The 15,067-nt window shown below is 35.7% G+C and overlaps 1 protein-coding gene across 5 annotated transcripts; it reads left to right on the plus strand.

The window, feature by feature from the left end:
- The first annotated feature begins 597 nt into the window (after nucleotides 1–597).
- Nucleotides 598–14,824, plus strand: LOC110833452 (solute carrier family 41 member 1). 5 transcript variants are annotated; one of them, XM_022071523.2, is made up of 11 exons: nucleotides 598–752; nucleotides 3,130–3,159; nucleotides 5,071–5,404; nucleotides 5,795–5,974; nucleotides 6,929–7,073; nucleotides 8,047–8,193; nucleotides 9,284–9,431; nucleotides 10,055–10,263; nucleotides 11,389–11,537; nucleotides 12,423–12,629; nucleotides 14,274–14,824. In XM_022071523.2, the coding sequence occupies exons 3-10, from the start codon at nucleotides 5,096–5,098 to the stop codon at nucleotides 12,606–12,608; spliced, it is 1,473 nt and encodes a 490-aa protein (XP_021927215.1). In that variant the 5' UTR covers nucleotides 598–752; nucleotides 3,130–3,159; nucleotides 5,071–5,095; the 3' UTR covers nucleotides 12,609–12,629; nucleotides 14,274–14,824. The 5 variants fall into 5 exon arrangements, with proteins under 5 accessions (XP_021927215.1, XP_021927214.1, XP_087211978.1 ...); XM_022071522.2 differs by having other exon boundaries at nucleotides 14,287–14,824; XM_087355852.1 differs by lacking the exon at nucleotides 598–752 and adding an exon at nucleotides 1,253–1,271 and having other exon boundaries at nucleotides 12,423–14,824.
- Nucleotides 14,825–15,067: the final 243 nt, after the last annotated feature.

A 15,067-nucleotide genomic window follows, 5' to 3' on the forward strand; every position in this document is an offset into this window, starting at 1 on the left:
CCAACACCATCTCCAGAAGATAAAATGTGCATTCCTATTGAAAATTTAAAAAAGTCATGTAAAATTATGCCAAGAAAAAGTTTCCACATGTATAACCTGCCAAGTTCCATATCAGACAAGGAAGTATTAATTAACTAACTAGGGCAATAAAGTCAAGCTGATTAGAAATACAAGTCGTGTCACACCATGGTCATATGTAGATTGAGGATGATGGAGAGCAGGATGCAAATGAGAATATCCTCATTGCAGGAAGTTTCAGGAAAATGCATACTGAGAAGTTTCATAATTAATAGTGCTTATATAGTAATATGAATACATCGAGGAGGCTGTAATGGGCAGGCCATGTAGCACACAGTTTTGATTGAAATACATAAGTTGCAATTTGAAAGATATAAAAGTGAGGTTTATTGTGGACGCCATAAGCCACATTGAGACAAACTACATGGCGATACAACCCAGAAGACAGCCACCTTCATAAAAACCACCGTGAGAACCACAGATCCTATTTAGTAATGATTTCGTTTAGGATTTTATTTCGGCATTCACGTGAAAAGCATACCTCACTGTATTCTGAAGCTAATGTGTTCGAGATTGTTTTGGCAACACTGAAGGAACATCGTGTGTATGTACTGGATCACATACGTGTATGTTGTGCAATGACGTCCAAGGAGGCATTATTCTTTCTTGGGTTAAGTGCAACGTGTGATGTGTACATGTTTAGTAGTGTTCTATATGGAGGTGAAAATATAAATGTGAGTTATATTTAACGTCTGAAACAACTTTTGGACTGCTGTCTAACTGTAAAATTTGCATACTAGACCGCCACATATTATTTAAATTTTATTTCAGTTTTCTTAACCCCAGAATTTGACAAATTGTCCCTTGTGTGGATTTGTATTTTTAGCATTCATTTGGTCATTTACGTTATGTTAAACTTGGTACATTGCTCTGGTTAATGGTATGTGGAACTTGACCGCATGCCCTGTAAACGCCTTCGTGTCGTGATGTCCGTGCAGGGAGTCAGGGTTTAATTGGTTGCAGTAATTGCATATCGTTATATTTAGTGTTCAGGTGGCAGCAAACCATGAAGTAATGTTGCTTTTTTTTTTTTTATAAAACTAACTTCTGCACACAATTTGTAACGAATTCATTGCATTACTGTCATTATTATAACTGTACACAGGTGACCTCTGACATGAATCAAAACTGCTGACTGCTATTTTGTGTCACTTTTTAACTTGAGAGGGGAAATCACAAATTTCTAGCAAAATGTAAGTTTGCTCCTCGGTTTTCTTGTCCCTCAAACTTGGCCTGCAACAGTTTCCAATATTGCTTGTAAGGCATAGGCTAGAAGTTATTTTATACAACATTTAAGTTTGTAAATTTTGTTAAATGAGAACACTAAAATTTGAAATATGAAATTATTTAGGTGTGAAAATCATAGAAGTAGATTTTATTGATAATATAGTTTGAATTCTCATACAAGAGAGACATTCATACAACACATTCATCATGAGTAGAGAGAGAGAGAGAGTTTTATCATTTCAGGTAATGTGTACTGGGTGATGAAGTAAAATTGTGAATTAGGCTGATAACATGCTTAGTGCTGTTTGTCATTATAAAATAATATGTCATTCCTTAAAATGATTTACCCTTCCTCGATATAATTACTACAGATCTGAGCATGTTGTGCAGTTTAGGTTTAAAATTTGATGACATACAGTAATTTTAATATCATCGGAGACATATTTATGCAATATGTGAAGTTCATTGTGCACTGCTTGCAGATAAATGACCAGTTGATTTAGGGTGGTCCATACATGTCCTGATGGGTGGATGCAGTGAGGGCTCTCAACTTTTATTATCATTGCACTGTCTACAGTTTTTGTGCACCATCTTTACCGTTTCTGTAGTCATCTCTTTTATCTTCTTTACTGATACCCTTTGCATGCTGAATACCCATCACATAATTCCCTGATTCACAATATCATTCATATCTTTGGATTTGCTATGACTGTGATTACCACAATGGTTATTCTTTGAGGTTTGTGGATTTCTTAAGCATTAAAGACCAGTAGATTTATGAAATTCCTGTCGTATCAGCAGGGATGTTTCCTGTCTCTGTGTAGAAATGAAGGTTGAGTGATGAATGATCACCCTGATGACAGAGGCAGCATACACATTGGTCATATATTTTCACGCTTATTTCTGCCAAACCGTAAATACCTGGTTGACCATAATCATGTCAAAATGAGGTCACGTATAGATGAAGGTCATATGGAAGTCACGTCAATATCGGCCCAATTGTTTCCCAGATACAGGTATTTAAAATTCTCAAGGTCATATTTTTCACGCTTATTTCTGCCAAACCGTAAATACCTGGTTGACCATAATTATGTCAAAATGAGGTCACCTACAGATAAAGGTCATATTAAAGTCGCGACAAAACCGGCCCAATAGTTTCCCAAATACAGGTCTTTACAATTCTCAAGGTCATATGTTATCACACTTATTTCTGCCAAACCGTAAATACCTGGTTGACCATAATTATGTCAAAATGAGGTCACCTATAGATAAAGGTCATATTAAAGTCGTGACAAAACCGGCCCAATAGTTTCCCAAATACAGGTCTTTACAATTCTCAAGGTCATATGTTATCACACTTATTTCTGCCAAACCGTAAATACCTGGTTGACCATATGCATGTCAAATTGAGGCCACGTATAGGTCAAGGCCATATTGAAGTCACGACAAGATCGACACAATAGTTTGCAAGATACAGGTCTTTGAAATTGATTACCTCCCCTGTGCACACCAGCCACTCACATAGGTCCAAATATTCTCCTCCGCAGCCTTTTCTCAAACACCCTTGTTTCTCCCTTCATGTGAAAGATCAAGTTTCACATCCATACAAACCATTTATTTACAGTTTTGTGTATTTTAATGCTCACATTTTTAGACTGGAAGAGAAAAGATTCTGAACTAAATACTTTCAGGAGTCTTATAAATTTAATTTTAATCTCTTCATGAATGTAATTTTCATTTGTTACTTTTATTACCAAATATTTTAAATTTGCCTTGTTCTGTGAATTATTCCAGAATTAATGCTTTGATCATTTTTTTTTCCAGCTGGTCCCAAAATTGGACCTCTTCAGCATGGTAAGTGGCAAGTAACAAGTTACTTGCCTGTTATATCATTTTTAATAACTTCAAATTGCATTTTAATGTAAAGGCAGTCTTATAAACTGTGAGTAGTGATTGCATGCATATTTGTGTGTCTGTCTCATAAGTTTTGAACCAGATGGACAGTGTTCATGAAACTAGAACAGAATTTATGTCACTAGATCTTCAGAATAATATATTTTTAAAATTCCTCAGTGGTAGTAATGTGGTATCTCTGGAAGTTTTGAGATTGGAGCTGTGTCCATTAAATATCGGGTCCCAAAATTGAATGTATTGATAGATCTTTGAGGAATGTGCACATAATGTTTTTCTAGATTATTTTTTCCAAGAGTGGAAAATTATAGTAGGACAAGCAAAGCACATGAATTTTGGTTTTGTGGGTGATAGATACATGCCAGCAGACTTTGTACAAAACTGTTTTTGCATCTGGAATGATCCTGAATTTGGTTTTTCAAGAGTCTCTCTCTGATCATTGATTTCATTCCATATCTGTAGCGGATCCTTCTTGTTTAATCACAGTGCAAATAAATGTTAAATAGATAATACTTAGTGACAAGTTTAAATGATAATGTTCATATGGACATTTTAAATAATTTAGTTGTAAGCATTAAGATTGCCTAGCATGACACATAAATTTTTGGCACAAGCCCCAATCTTGTCTTGTTTCCTTCATTTGTCTTTTTTGGGTCCAGTTCAGGGAGAGAGGCCAAGTGTTCCTGAAAATAGCTTTCTTTTGTCTGGGCTCAGCAGTTTGCCTACAGAGCTTTATCTGCTACAGATTGTTTAAACACGTTATCTCTGTGTATGTCATGTTAACTACATGTGTCAAACATTCTGTATACAGAATGTTTGACACATTGTTAACATATGGTGCTGATAATTATATGATGTGTACCAGACAGTACAGTGCAATAGATTGTCTTCTTTTTTGTATTGAAAGATATTTATTTGTTAATATGTATTGTTGTAAAAGTTCTGAATACAAAGGTTTCTCATAAGAATCAGTTTTGGTGATTATACTGTTGCTGTACTTCTTTCTACAGGAAAGGAAAATTGTTTAGTAACTTTGTGTGTTCTAGATTTTATAAAGGAAAGAAGCATTCAGTAATGCAAGTGATTGGAAATTGTAAGCAGATACTTTCTGGATTTTAAATTCTTAGTTAGAAATGCATGAAAGTATGAAAGAATTATAGCACCATCCACTCTGACAAGGTTATTCTGTTAGTTACACAAGTTAGGAACTTGCCATCTTGCCATATTCTTGCTAATTAAGAATCCAGTAGTTCATTTGCAGTGGAATATTAATTTTCTCTTAACAGATTAAAATTAAAGAAATGTATTTAAGAGATTATTTGAAGATGACTGACTGTCTTCTGGGATGTTTCACCTTACAATCTAGTAGAAGTTTGACATTTTAGAGGTTCTTACTGCCTCTATCTGCCCTGATGATGATTGTAGAAAGAACCTCTGAAATGTCAATAAATTCTTCCAAACTACATGGTTTAACATCCCAGAAGACAGCTACCTTTATAATCATCACCATGAGAACCCAAAATCTCACAAAAGATTCTTTATTGATTTTCAGTAAATTCTATCAGAAAAATGTTTGCTCTCTTGTGCATTTTGTTATATATGTTTGAAAGTTTCAGTAAAGTGATAACTTGAATACAGCTTAATGATCCAGTAGTGCACATGTTCTCTTGGTCATAAAATGGAGTGACTACTTTGGGCCTGATTGTCTCTCCTGTTTTCTATTTCTATTTTTCGTACAGTTTTGCCACCGGACCGCATCTTCCATACAGATTTCCTGTTGTCCCAGACATACCCTTTTATCTGTAAGAAACAGATTGGCCAAATGAAAATCCTGTTATGTCCATTTTGTTATAGTTGGGTCACTGGCAAAGGATCGATTATGCCTGGCAAGTCATCAGGTAATCGTGGCCGACAGCACCCGCATCACCAGAGTCGACGGAGAAAATTTCATAAAATGACATCTGGTTCGTCAGGTGACCCCACTGCAGATGCTGAAGTAGCAGAAGCATTTCCCGAGCATGATGGGGAGACCCATCAACTTCTGGACATTTCTTCGCAACCTAAAATGACACGAGCAGCACAAGAAGAAACAGAAAATGTGTGGAGTGTATCTGTTCAGGTGTTCATCCCCTTTCTGGTGGCAGGATTGGGGATGGTTGGTGCTGGCCTTGTGCTTGATGTCGTTCAGGTAACTACACATATTTTTTGGTGTAATCTAAAGCAGAGATATCTGAAGATGCAAACACAAGATTATTAATAACATGTGGAATATCATTTTGAGCAAAAACACAGACAATTTTACTTCTTCAGACAGGCAAATACAAATTATTTTACCCCCATCTCTTAGTGTATTGACTTGGCAACCACCTGTGGCACAACCAGAAGACTGCAGTCGAGAATTATTTGAGTGATGGTCTGATATTTGTAGTAAAGTCATCAGTTTATTTAAAAATCCATTAAGTGTACAGTTTTCAATAAAATGATATTAATGTTTTCCTATAGTTTTATCAAAGATGATTTGTATTTGATAGACTGATATAGTTTTAATAGGATCTGATGACGGATTTGGTGCTTACAGCATTGGCAAGTGTTCCGCGTCGTATCTGAAGTATTCATTTTAGTACCTGCTTTACTGGGTCTCAAGGGCAATCTGGAAATGACACTTGCTTCTCGACTGTCCACGCAAGCCAACTTAGGTTTCATGGACAACCCTAAACAACAATGGAGTCTGATTGCTGGCAACTTGGCACTTATTCAGGTTAGATAGTTAATTAAATTTGCTTCCGAACACTAAACCAAGTCTGGCAGAAACACAAATAATTTGGTATTCTGATGTTTCAAGCCAATTAAGTTTATTTATTTTCTACATACAGGTGATTCAGCGTGTCTTCACAGAGTTGTACTTCTGAAACTGGTTCCCTGGCGTAATGTTTGTTCATACTTTAGTATTTCTTCTGAAGCACCAAGCATTGCATGTCATGACCAAATGATTGTCATACCTGCTCTATATTTAGTAGGTTCCAGGTTCAAATTTTGGTATGGAAACTGGTTATCTTGCAAGATTTCTTCAGTCCCTCCAGGTATATACTAATATGGCCACAACCACTTCCTTCCACATTCTTTATATTTCATTATTCATTCCATCATTTAATGCTTAATAGTCTGAGCTACTGATAGTGTTGTTAAATACGTTACAAATTAAAAAATTAAGTGCCAAGGCAGTAGCTTGAATAATTGAACTGTACGTAGACAGTATAGTGGCCCAGAAAGAAATATGAAGTTATATACCTCTCTTTGCAGTTGAAACAGTATTATGAAATATTTTCTGTATTGGAACTGCAGGGCAGTTGGCTTAGACTCTGACTTCTACCTGTGATGACTCCATTTCAGCCTTGAGTGACTTCATGTCAGATTTGCTGTTGATGTAGTGATACTGCTGCGATGAATGGCTTTAACAAAGAGTAAATGTTATTTGCTTTATTCAAATGGAATGTAAAATTAAAATAATTGTTTTATTTTGAGTGTTATTTTTAGACATTTGAAGGTTGTATGCACATAGTATCTGTTAATAAAAATTTTCATACAAAAATATACATTTTCATGTTTTTGACAGTGCGTGACTTCGCGAAGTGTGAGCACAATTTCACATTGAAAATTGTAAAATTAAATATGATACTACTGGCATAAGTTTTACGTATGATATTGTTTGCAGTGTCAAGCCATTGTAGTAGGTTTCCTCGCATCGTTAGCAGCTGTGATAATGGGCTGGGTTCCTGAAGGGAAATTTGATCCCGCTCATGGTCTTCTTCTCTGTGCCAGCAGTCTTGTTACTGCATCACTGGCGAGCTTCGTGCTTGGTGAGCAATCAAAGTAAATTACTTTATCTTTTACATTTATTTTAAGATAGTGTATGCAGACATATTGGTCATAGAAAATAAAACTATGTGTTTTGATTTAAGTCAGTGAAAGTGAATATCTGTTTTGATGTGGATGCCTTCTGAATGGCACGTGAATTTGATGTGATAAAACTTGTTTTCAGAATTGCCACAGTTTAACTCTTGATGCACATTTAGATTCACCGAGTCGTGATGCTATCAGGCGAGTTAATATAAGTGCCCTAAATAAATATATTTTAGTATATTCTGCAATGGATATTTAATTATTATATTGTATCATGCATACTGGATGTTTAGAAGCTTATCTTATTATAATCGTGATTTGATCAGCCAGAAAACTGATACTGTGTTATTGATGCGTTAACATGCTAAATGAGCATATGGACATGAATGATAGGAGAACACATTGCAACCTTGCATGCAAAATATGTGTGTGTGAACACTAAAGTTATGGCACCAAATTCTCCTTTACTTAATTGTTTTGGTATAATTTTTTGCTGTCTTAAAATTATACTCTTCCAAGATACTTCCACATTGTATTATTTTTTGTATTTATTGTACTTTAAAGAAACATTCTTTGCTCAAGGGATTATGAGAATTAGAACAAAACGTTTGTGCAAGTGTGAATGAAGAAAGAATATGTGGAAGAGGAGCTGGAGCCCTCTTCTTGTGTGTCGTCTGAACATGCGTTAGTATCAAGCCTTCTTTCCTGGAGTTCTGAAACTGTATATATGACACCCTCATTTTAATTAGACTGAAGCCAGTCTACATCATTACAAATTTCATAAGATTTGTTGCAGTTATATTTGTTCTTTTTCTCTATTTTGTGGAAACATGCACGTATTTTGGGTGGAAAAGTGCGTGGAGAAGGGATGTTTGAAAGTGTGCTTTCCCTCAAAATGTTGCAATTATTTTTATCCCTTCTCTGCTCTAGGTCTCGTGATGGTTGCTGTGATAGTGTCTTCACGCCACTGCAGTATAAACCCAGATAATGTGGCCACACCGATTGCGGCCAGCTTGGGAGACCTCACCACTTTGGCATTGTTGTCATGGATTGCCTCTTTATTATTTGAAGCTATAAGTATGTGCACTCTTCGATTGTCATAGAAATCTTATCATTAAAAAATTCTGTATAAAACTGGTTTTTAAAATTACGTGTTGCAGAACCTAGTGTTTTTAGGGATCTTAACAATTCCCAAAGATAAATTTTTATAGTTATGGATTTTGTAATTTCTGTATAAAGATTGTAAGCCTGAAAGCTATGCTCATCAAGAGATGTACTCTGTAATGCGGCGAGGCCATTGCTGTTACTATTGATCTAGGGAAGATGGTTTCATTCTTGTGAGCTCAGACCAGTGCTGGATCCATTGCACGTCATTCTTAATGTTACGGCCCTTCAGAGAGCCCTGAGAGCACTGCTAGAGTCAAAGCCAACGTAACCGAGAACATCCCAATAGATAAGATAGCATTGGACATTTACAGAATATGGTTCAACCATTCCTCCTCCTGTACATATTTCCTGCACTTAGCCATTTCCAAGAGGACGCTGATGTGTGGGTACCACCTTAATGTATAACAGGTTTATGACCAAACCACTAGGTCTGTAGACAGTTTATCAGAAGGCCTTCCAAAGAAGAACTTTGATTGCCTCATACCTAATGTGGCAGGTTAGTTTTCAAAGTGCCTATCCTTGAATCACTTCTTAACCTTTTGCCTACCAACACACGGTGAGATTGAAATATCTGGTTTTGGACTTATCAGTCCATCACTAACCATGGCATACACACCCCTATTACCCTGAATCCAGAAATGACCAGGGGCCCAGAGGAGTTGTAACCTTGTTCCATCTAGACAGGGGACACAATGCCTATCTATTTCCAGACAAGCTTTTATGTTACCCTTGATGTTTCGAGGGCCTGCATAGATGTCTGGCTGTGCATGCGTAAATGTGCTTCGTTAGGACCATAAAAAATGAGCACTGAGGGAGTGGCAGTCTTAACTCAAGGAGTATTACATGTTTATTCACTTGTATTCCATTGTTAAAGGTAGCCTAAGTAGTTAACGTTGTTTGGACTTAAAAAGGTGGCAGCATATCAGGTCCAGTTTTCTCAGTGGTTCATTAGATTTTCATTTTCAACATTAAATTTCACCTTTATTGCTTATATTTCCAGATGAACGTTGGTGGCTTGCTCCAGCCATCATTGTAACCTTTGTTCTGCTGACTCCAGTATGGGGGTGGATTGCTGCCAAGAACAAGTACACAAAGGAGGTCTTAGACTCAGGGTGGACACCTGTTATATCTGCAATGCTGATTAGCAGGTTAATGCAATTTTTTATGACATGTATAAAAAAGGTAGCATCCCACTTTAGCACCAGTGTGTAATTAAGTATCTTTTTAACACTACATTAAATTGTGCCTTTTTATTTACAAAACTTGTGAGATTTGATGGTAGACTGTTGAAAATTTTGATCCCTGCATAATATGCACTCTTCTGAAAACATCAGAGGTTGGCAATTGGTCTATGAAGCTAATTTTTATTCCTTGTGTTAACACTGTGTATAGTAGAATTAATTTGGAAAAGTTCTTGGTTATGTACAATAAAGTTCATTAATGAGAATATGTATTCACAAGGAAGAGCCAAGATCTCTAATCTCTTAAATAGACTTCTACATGAATTTATAGGTGTGACACCATCCATTAATTTAAAAATTTTCTTTTGTAAAGTGAATATATTTTTGCTCTTTGATGAATTACCCCCCAAAATTATTCCATACCTCATTATAGCGTGAAAATAGGCAAAATATACTGGTCTGAGTGTGTCAGTTTTGCTGACATGCAACAGAGATCTAACTGCATAACATGCTCCACTTAACTTGGCTGGAAATTAGTATAATGATATTTAACCATGCCCTGATAATGACAGAATTTGTTTATTTGACAGCATTGGGGGCCTTGTATTAGACTTCACAGTGTCAAACTTCAAGGGCATAGCAGTGTTCCAACCTGTGATCAATGGTGTTGGGGGGAACCTTGTGGCAGTGCAGGCTAGTCGCATCTCCACATCATTGCACCGAGATTCCCGCCTTGGAAAACTGCCTCATTATGCTTCGTCTGTTTGTCTCAATCCTTTTACTGTATTCTGCAGTCAAGGTAAGACATGCTGTCAAAAGACTGATCTATAAGAAAATGTTTGGGTTTTTGCTTTTACTGGTAATTTTTATATTTACTGCTAACAAGACAATGGAAACAAACAAACAAACATACAAATATATGCAGCTATGTTTTTATTTGCCTCTTTCTTTTATTTCTATTATTACACACAGATTTTATGGGTCTGAGACCAGTTGCATTTTAATGGATGATGATATGTGGCCCCAGTATGTTTTGAATTTGGAGGTAGAAGTTTTGATGGGCATGATCATAAAACATTACAATTTATGTTTGATTACTCACTTGAGTCTGTGCTGTAGTGAAGTATTTTACTCAATTCCAGAAGGTACCTCATTGAAATCACAGCTCTAAATGTCCTGAGAGATATTTGTCTTACTACTATGGTTAGTTAAGGGCAGTTGCACAGTATTACTTGATAGTAGAACTTTATCTCATTTCTCCCATCGCTGCACAATTTATGAAGGTTCGTGACCTTATATTGTACATTTAAAAACCTCAGAATTCCAATTACAGCTTGAAGGGTTATGTACCTTTGATGAGACTGCTTGCTTATAGTATATATATCAACCAGTTGTTATGACCATAAATTTTTTAAAGTAATGGAGCAGAGTCCTGCTTCAGAAAGTAATAGTACACTTAAGTAGTTAAGAAATTTTCCATCTTGAATGGAATCAAGATGTTCACAAGAGCCCACTGCCAGTTCCTATCATGATCCATATTAATCCATCCCTATTACCCTAAGATTGTGCTTGCATCTAAGCGTAGGTCTTTCAAGTGGCAAAGAATTTGACATGTATGTTCTTCTGACATTCTAAATTCTAAATTTTGTGTTCATTTTCTGTAGCATCAACATTCTGAATTGACTTTCTAGTTTCAGACGTAGTATATGTTTACAGCAGATTTAAATTTACTTCATTAGAGTTCCTCTGGCAGTGAAAATGACACACCATGTTGTTTTATAGGTAGGTACCAGGTTTCAGAGGCAGGTACTGCCTTCATCTTTAGAGCTGATATTGGTATCTACACATGTCTGCTTAGCATTATAACCCAGAAGACCAAATCACTAGAAATATGGTTCAGTTTTGTGCTTCACTGTTTGTGCAGGAGGCCATGCCAGAACTGCAAGAGTACTTCTGATGATGGTTATACCAGGCCATCTGATCTTTTCATATACGATAAGCTACCTCCAAGCTGGTCACACATCTCTCACTCCTATTTTTGTGGCAGTGTACCTTTTGGCAGCTGTCCTTCAGGCAAGTTAATGAAGAAGATGGCTGTCTTTTGGGATGTTACATTTTATAGTGTGGTGGATATATACCAGAGTTTCGGAGGTGCTCATTGCCTCTGTCATCAGAGCATTCACTCTGATTATAGAGGCAGTAAGCACCTTTGAAGTGTTAGTTAGTATGTACCAGACTACATGGCTCAGCATCCCAGAAGACGGTCATCATCATACTCACTGCTGTGAGAACCTAAAATCTTGCCAAATTAAGGCAAGTCAAGAGCAGAATGTAAGTTGTTATAATCATTTAGAACATCTGACAGTAATTTAAATAATTGCATTATATCGCTGGTCATATGTGGGTGTGATTATTAATGAAGTGCTTTATTTCTGACTGTCCATGTACCCCACTGTCTAACTTGTCTGGGAACATTGCTGCAAATCGATTTCTGACATTCGTTTTCAGTACTTATATCACTTTTCCCTGAATGCCTTCAAAAAAAATTTCAGATTCAGGAATGTGAGGAAGTCATAGCTATGCAGGACATATCTGTGAATTTTAGCATATTTTTGTGTTTTGTGGTGCCAAAAATCAGGGCTCTTTCCTTGAAATGTGTCTTAATGCTGATGGGAACAAAAAGAATTACTCTTCAATAGTGTCTGCTAGCAAAGACTGCAATGTTGCTTGAAGTTGAAAAATAATAAATAACAGTATTAATGTGTCTGCTTGTGTTATGAGCAGGAGTATAATTCCTGAGACTGAATAAAAATGAATTTGAATTTTGAACTAAGAAAATAAATATAAGAGAATTTTTGAACATGAAAATGTTGGAATTTTTATTTTTAGTATTGAAAGGGCTGGAATCTTTAAATTTGGGGGTTGAGAGAGATCTGACTGACTTGTTTCTGTTTCTAGGTTCTGATGCTTCTGTACATCTGTCATATAATGATTCACTGGATGTGGACACAGCATATAGATCCTGACAACTCTGCAATACCTTACCTCACGGCTCTGGGAGATTTACTGGGAACCAGTCTGCTTGCTGTTGCTTTCCAGTTTCTCTACCTTGTAGGAGACCGTGACAGTGATGTAGGGGACTGAATTGCCATGCATTGGGCAATGGTGCGTAATGTGATTTTAAGTGGTAACTGATTTCTATACTTGGTCTACTTTTTGTTCCAAATCATTTGTGCCATTAATAATTTATACATTTTGAACTAGTTTGAAAAATACTGGATTTCTTTTAAAAAATCCATATTTTTGTGATTGATGAAGCCTAATAATAATGTGCAGATTTAAACGTCTGAGATGAGTACAGTAATTCATTTGATGGCTGTGGAATCTAATTTGTGGGAAAAGTATGAAGACAATAATGTACCAGTAAAAATGTAATACAGACAGTTTACATGATGTAGTAATTAAACTCCATTGCCCAGCAGTGCACAGCGTGGTATTTTTATGAATATTCAACTTTGTTTTTGAATGAATTGTATGCAGTGGGTCCTTGATTGCCATTATTAATCATGTCCTTAAGAGTACAACAAATAAGGAGGAGCAATGTACTTGCATGTTGTAATGATGATTTGTTTTAGGGAAGTCAGACTTTAGCACTAAACTGATCTTTTGGCAAATAAACACAAATAAAGGATAGCCTTAGGATTTTTAAAAATGAACTATCTTCCTTAACTTGCCAATCACAAATCCAAATCAGTATTAACTTATCCATTTTCAGCAGGATATTTTCTCCAGTTTTCAAATATATAATTGTGCTTGACACTTGATTTTGCGACATATTTCTGTTTTTATTTTTCTACAATTGTTCATACTATCATAGGCAATATTTCATTTCCACATCTAATATCAACTATTTGTTTGCATTAATTTTCACATTTGCAATGATGGATCCTGCCCCAATTAAGTCAGTGAGACTTGGTGTTCAATTGGATTGCTATAGGGTTTGTGACAAATATGTTTTAAAGTCTTCTTTAAGATTAAGTTGTTACAAAATCAATGAATAGCCTATTTATTATATATTTTTCTTTCTATTAAGGCTGAATATACATGGTTGGTTCAGTTAGTGATGTCTGTTATGTTACATCCATAGTTGCCTTAACTATTTAATCAAAATGGATTATTAACTGTTATAATAACTGTTGCACTATGTTGAAAGTAATATTTTATGCTTAAGATTAAAATTAACAGTTAATTTAGTGATATAAAGCCAGTTTATTTTGTCTTTCAGTATAATGTAACTCTGGATGCATGTTATTTGAATGTGTGTTTTCTTGAAAATCACTTTGTGATAATAGCTGTTGTGTATATATTCACTTTCCTTTTTGGTCTTCTGTTATGTTGGCTGTTTTCTTGTTACTTTACATTACTTGTTAATTTATCTGTTTTGTTTTGATTTATAGTTTGTTGATACAGGCCATATAAGATCATTGTCATGTCATAGCAAGTACTCAATGCAGCAGTTGCTGATGAAACAATGTTTGTGTCTGTGCAAAAAACATTTGAAACATTTCAGTGCACAGCATTTTTATGTCATGTTTAACAGCTTGAGTGTTGGATGTTTACTTTCAGATTTATTTGGATACAAATATCAGTTTGTTCTTATTATAATAATTTATTAACAGGAATTGAAACATGTGGTGAATCTCTTTCTCTTACCCCTGTCCTAAGGCTGGCGTTTGGGTTTGAGTGACATATCTTGTTGAAGTCCTTCCAATGCCTCTGCAACCATTTCCATTTATAGTGAGATTTCAGTTTCTCTTTGCAGGGAGTATGAAGATGACTGTCTCTGGGATGTTACGCTGTGTAGTCTCATAGAAGTTGCCCATTTCTGAGGTGATTACTGCCTCCGTCATCAGGTAGATGAGACAGTAAGCGCTTCTGAAACTTCATTCAATTTCTGCAAGTCTGTATGGTACAGCATCCCGGAAGACAGCCTTGTTCTTCACAGTTTACAGTTTGGAATTTTAAGCATGTAACCATGTTGCCTTACTCTTTGTGTATCTTAGGATGTTTTGAATAAATTATGAAGTGTCATAAAGCACAGCAAAGTCAATTCATGTATTTTCTGGTGGCATTATGTTTTTTGGAACATGTTAACATACCAGTGTTGCCACGTTTGCCCCCCCCCCCCTATTTTTTTTAACTCGTGTCATGAGTTGCATTCCACTATTCTGATATGGTTCTTTCACTTAAAGCAGTGTGTTAAAAATGTCAAATGTATAAGAAATGTTGTTGCTTTCAATATTTCTTAATAAACTTGTGGTGTCAGTGAATTGTGAATAAAGTGTCTGAAGGAAACATTATTAATGATGATAAATTTATCTGACGGGTTTTCTGGTGAGTATGAAACAGTCCAGAGTAACAGAAATTGTTTATAATTTCGTAGCTATGCAGAATTTTAACTGTGATATACTTATTTTTGTGTTCTGTGGAGCCAAAAATCAGTGCAGTTTATATGAAATGTGCATTTTAATGCTAAAGGCACATACATATATTTTAAGCTATGTTTTCTTTCTGTACCTATTTATTCTTTCAAAAGAGTACAT

This window comes from Zootermopsis nevadensis, unplaced genomic scaffold, assembly GCF_977971745.1.
Source record: "Zootermopsis nevadensis isolate Lab colony 2312 unplaced genomic scaffold, Znev_1.0 Znev_ptg000025l, whole genome shotgun sequence".
In the NCBI taxonomy this organism is placed as follows: Eukaryota; Metazoa; Arthropoda; class Insecta; order Blattodea; family Termopsidae; genus Zootermopsis; species Zootermopsis nevadensis.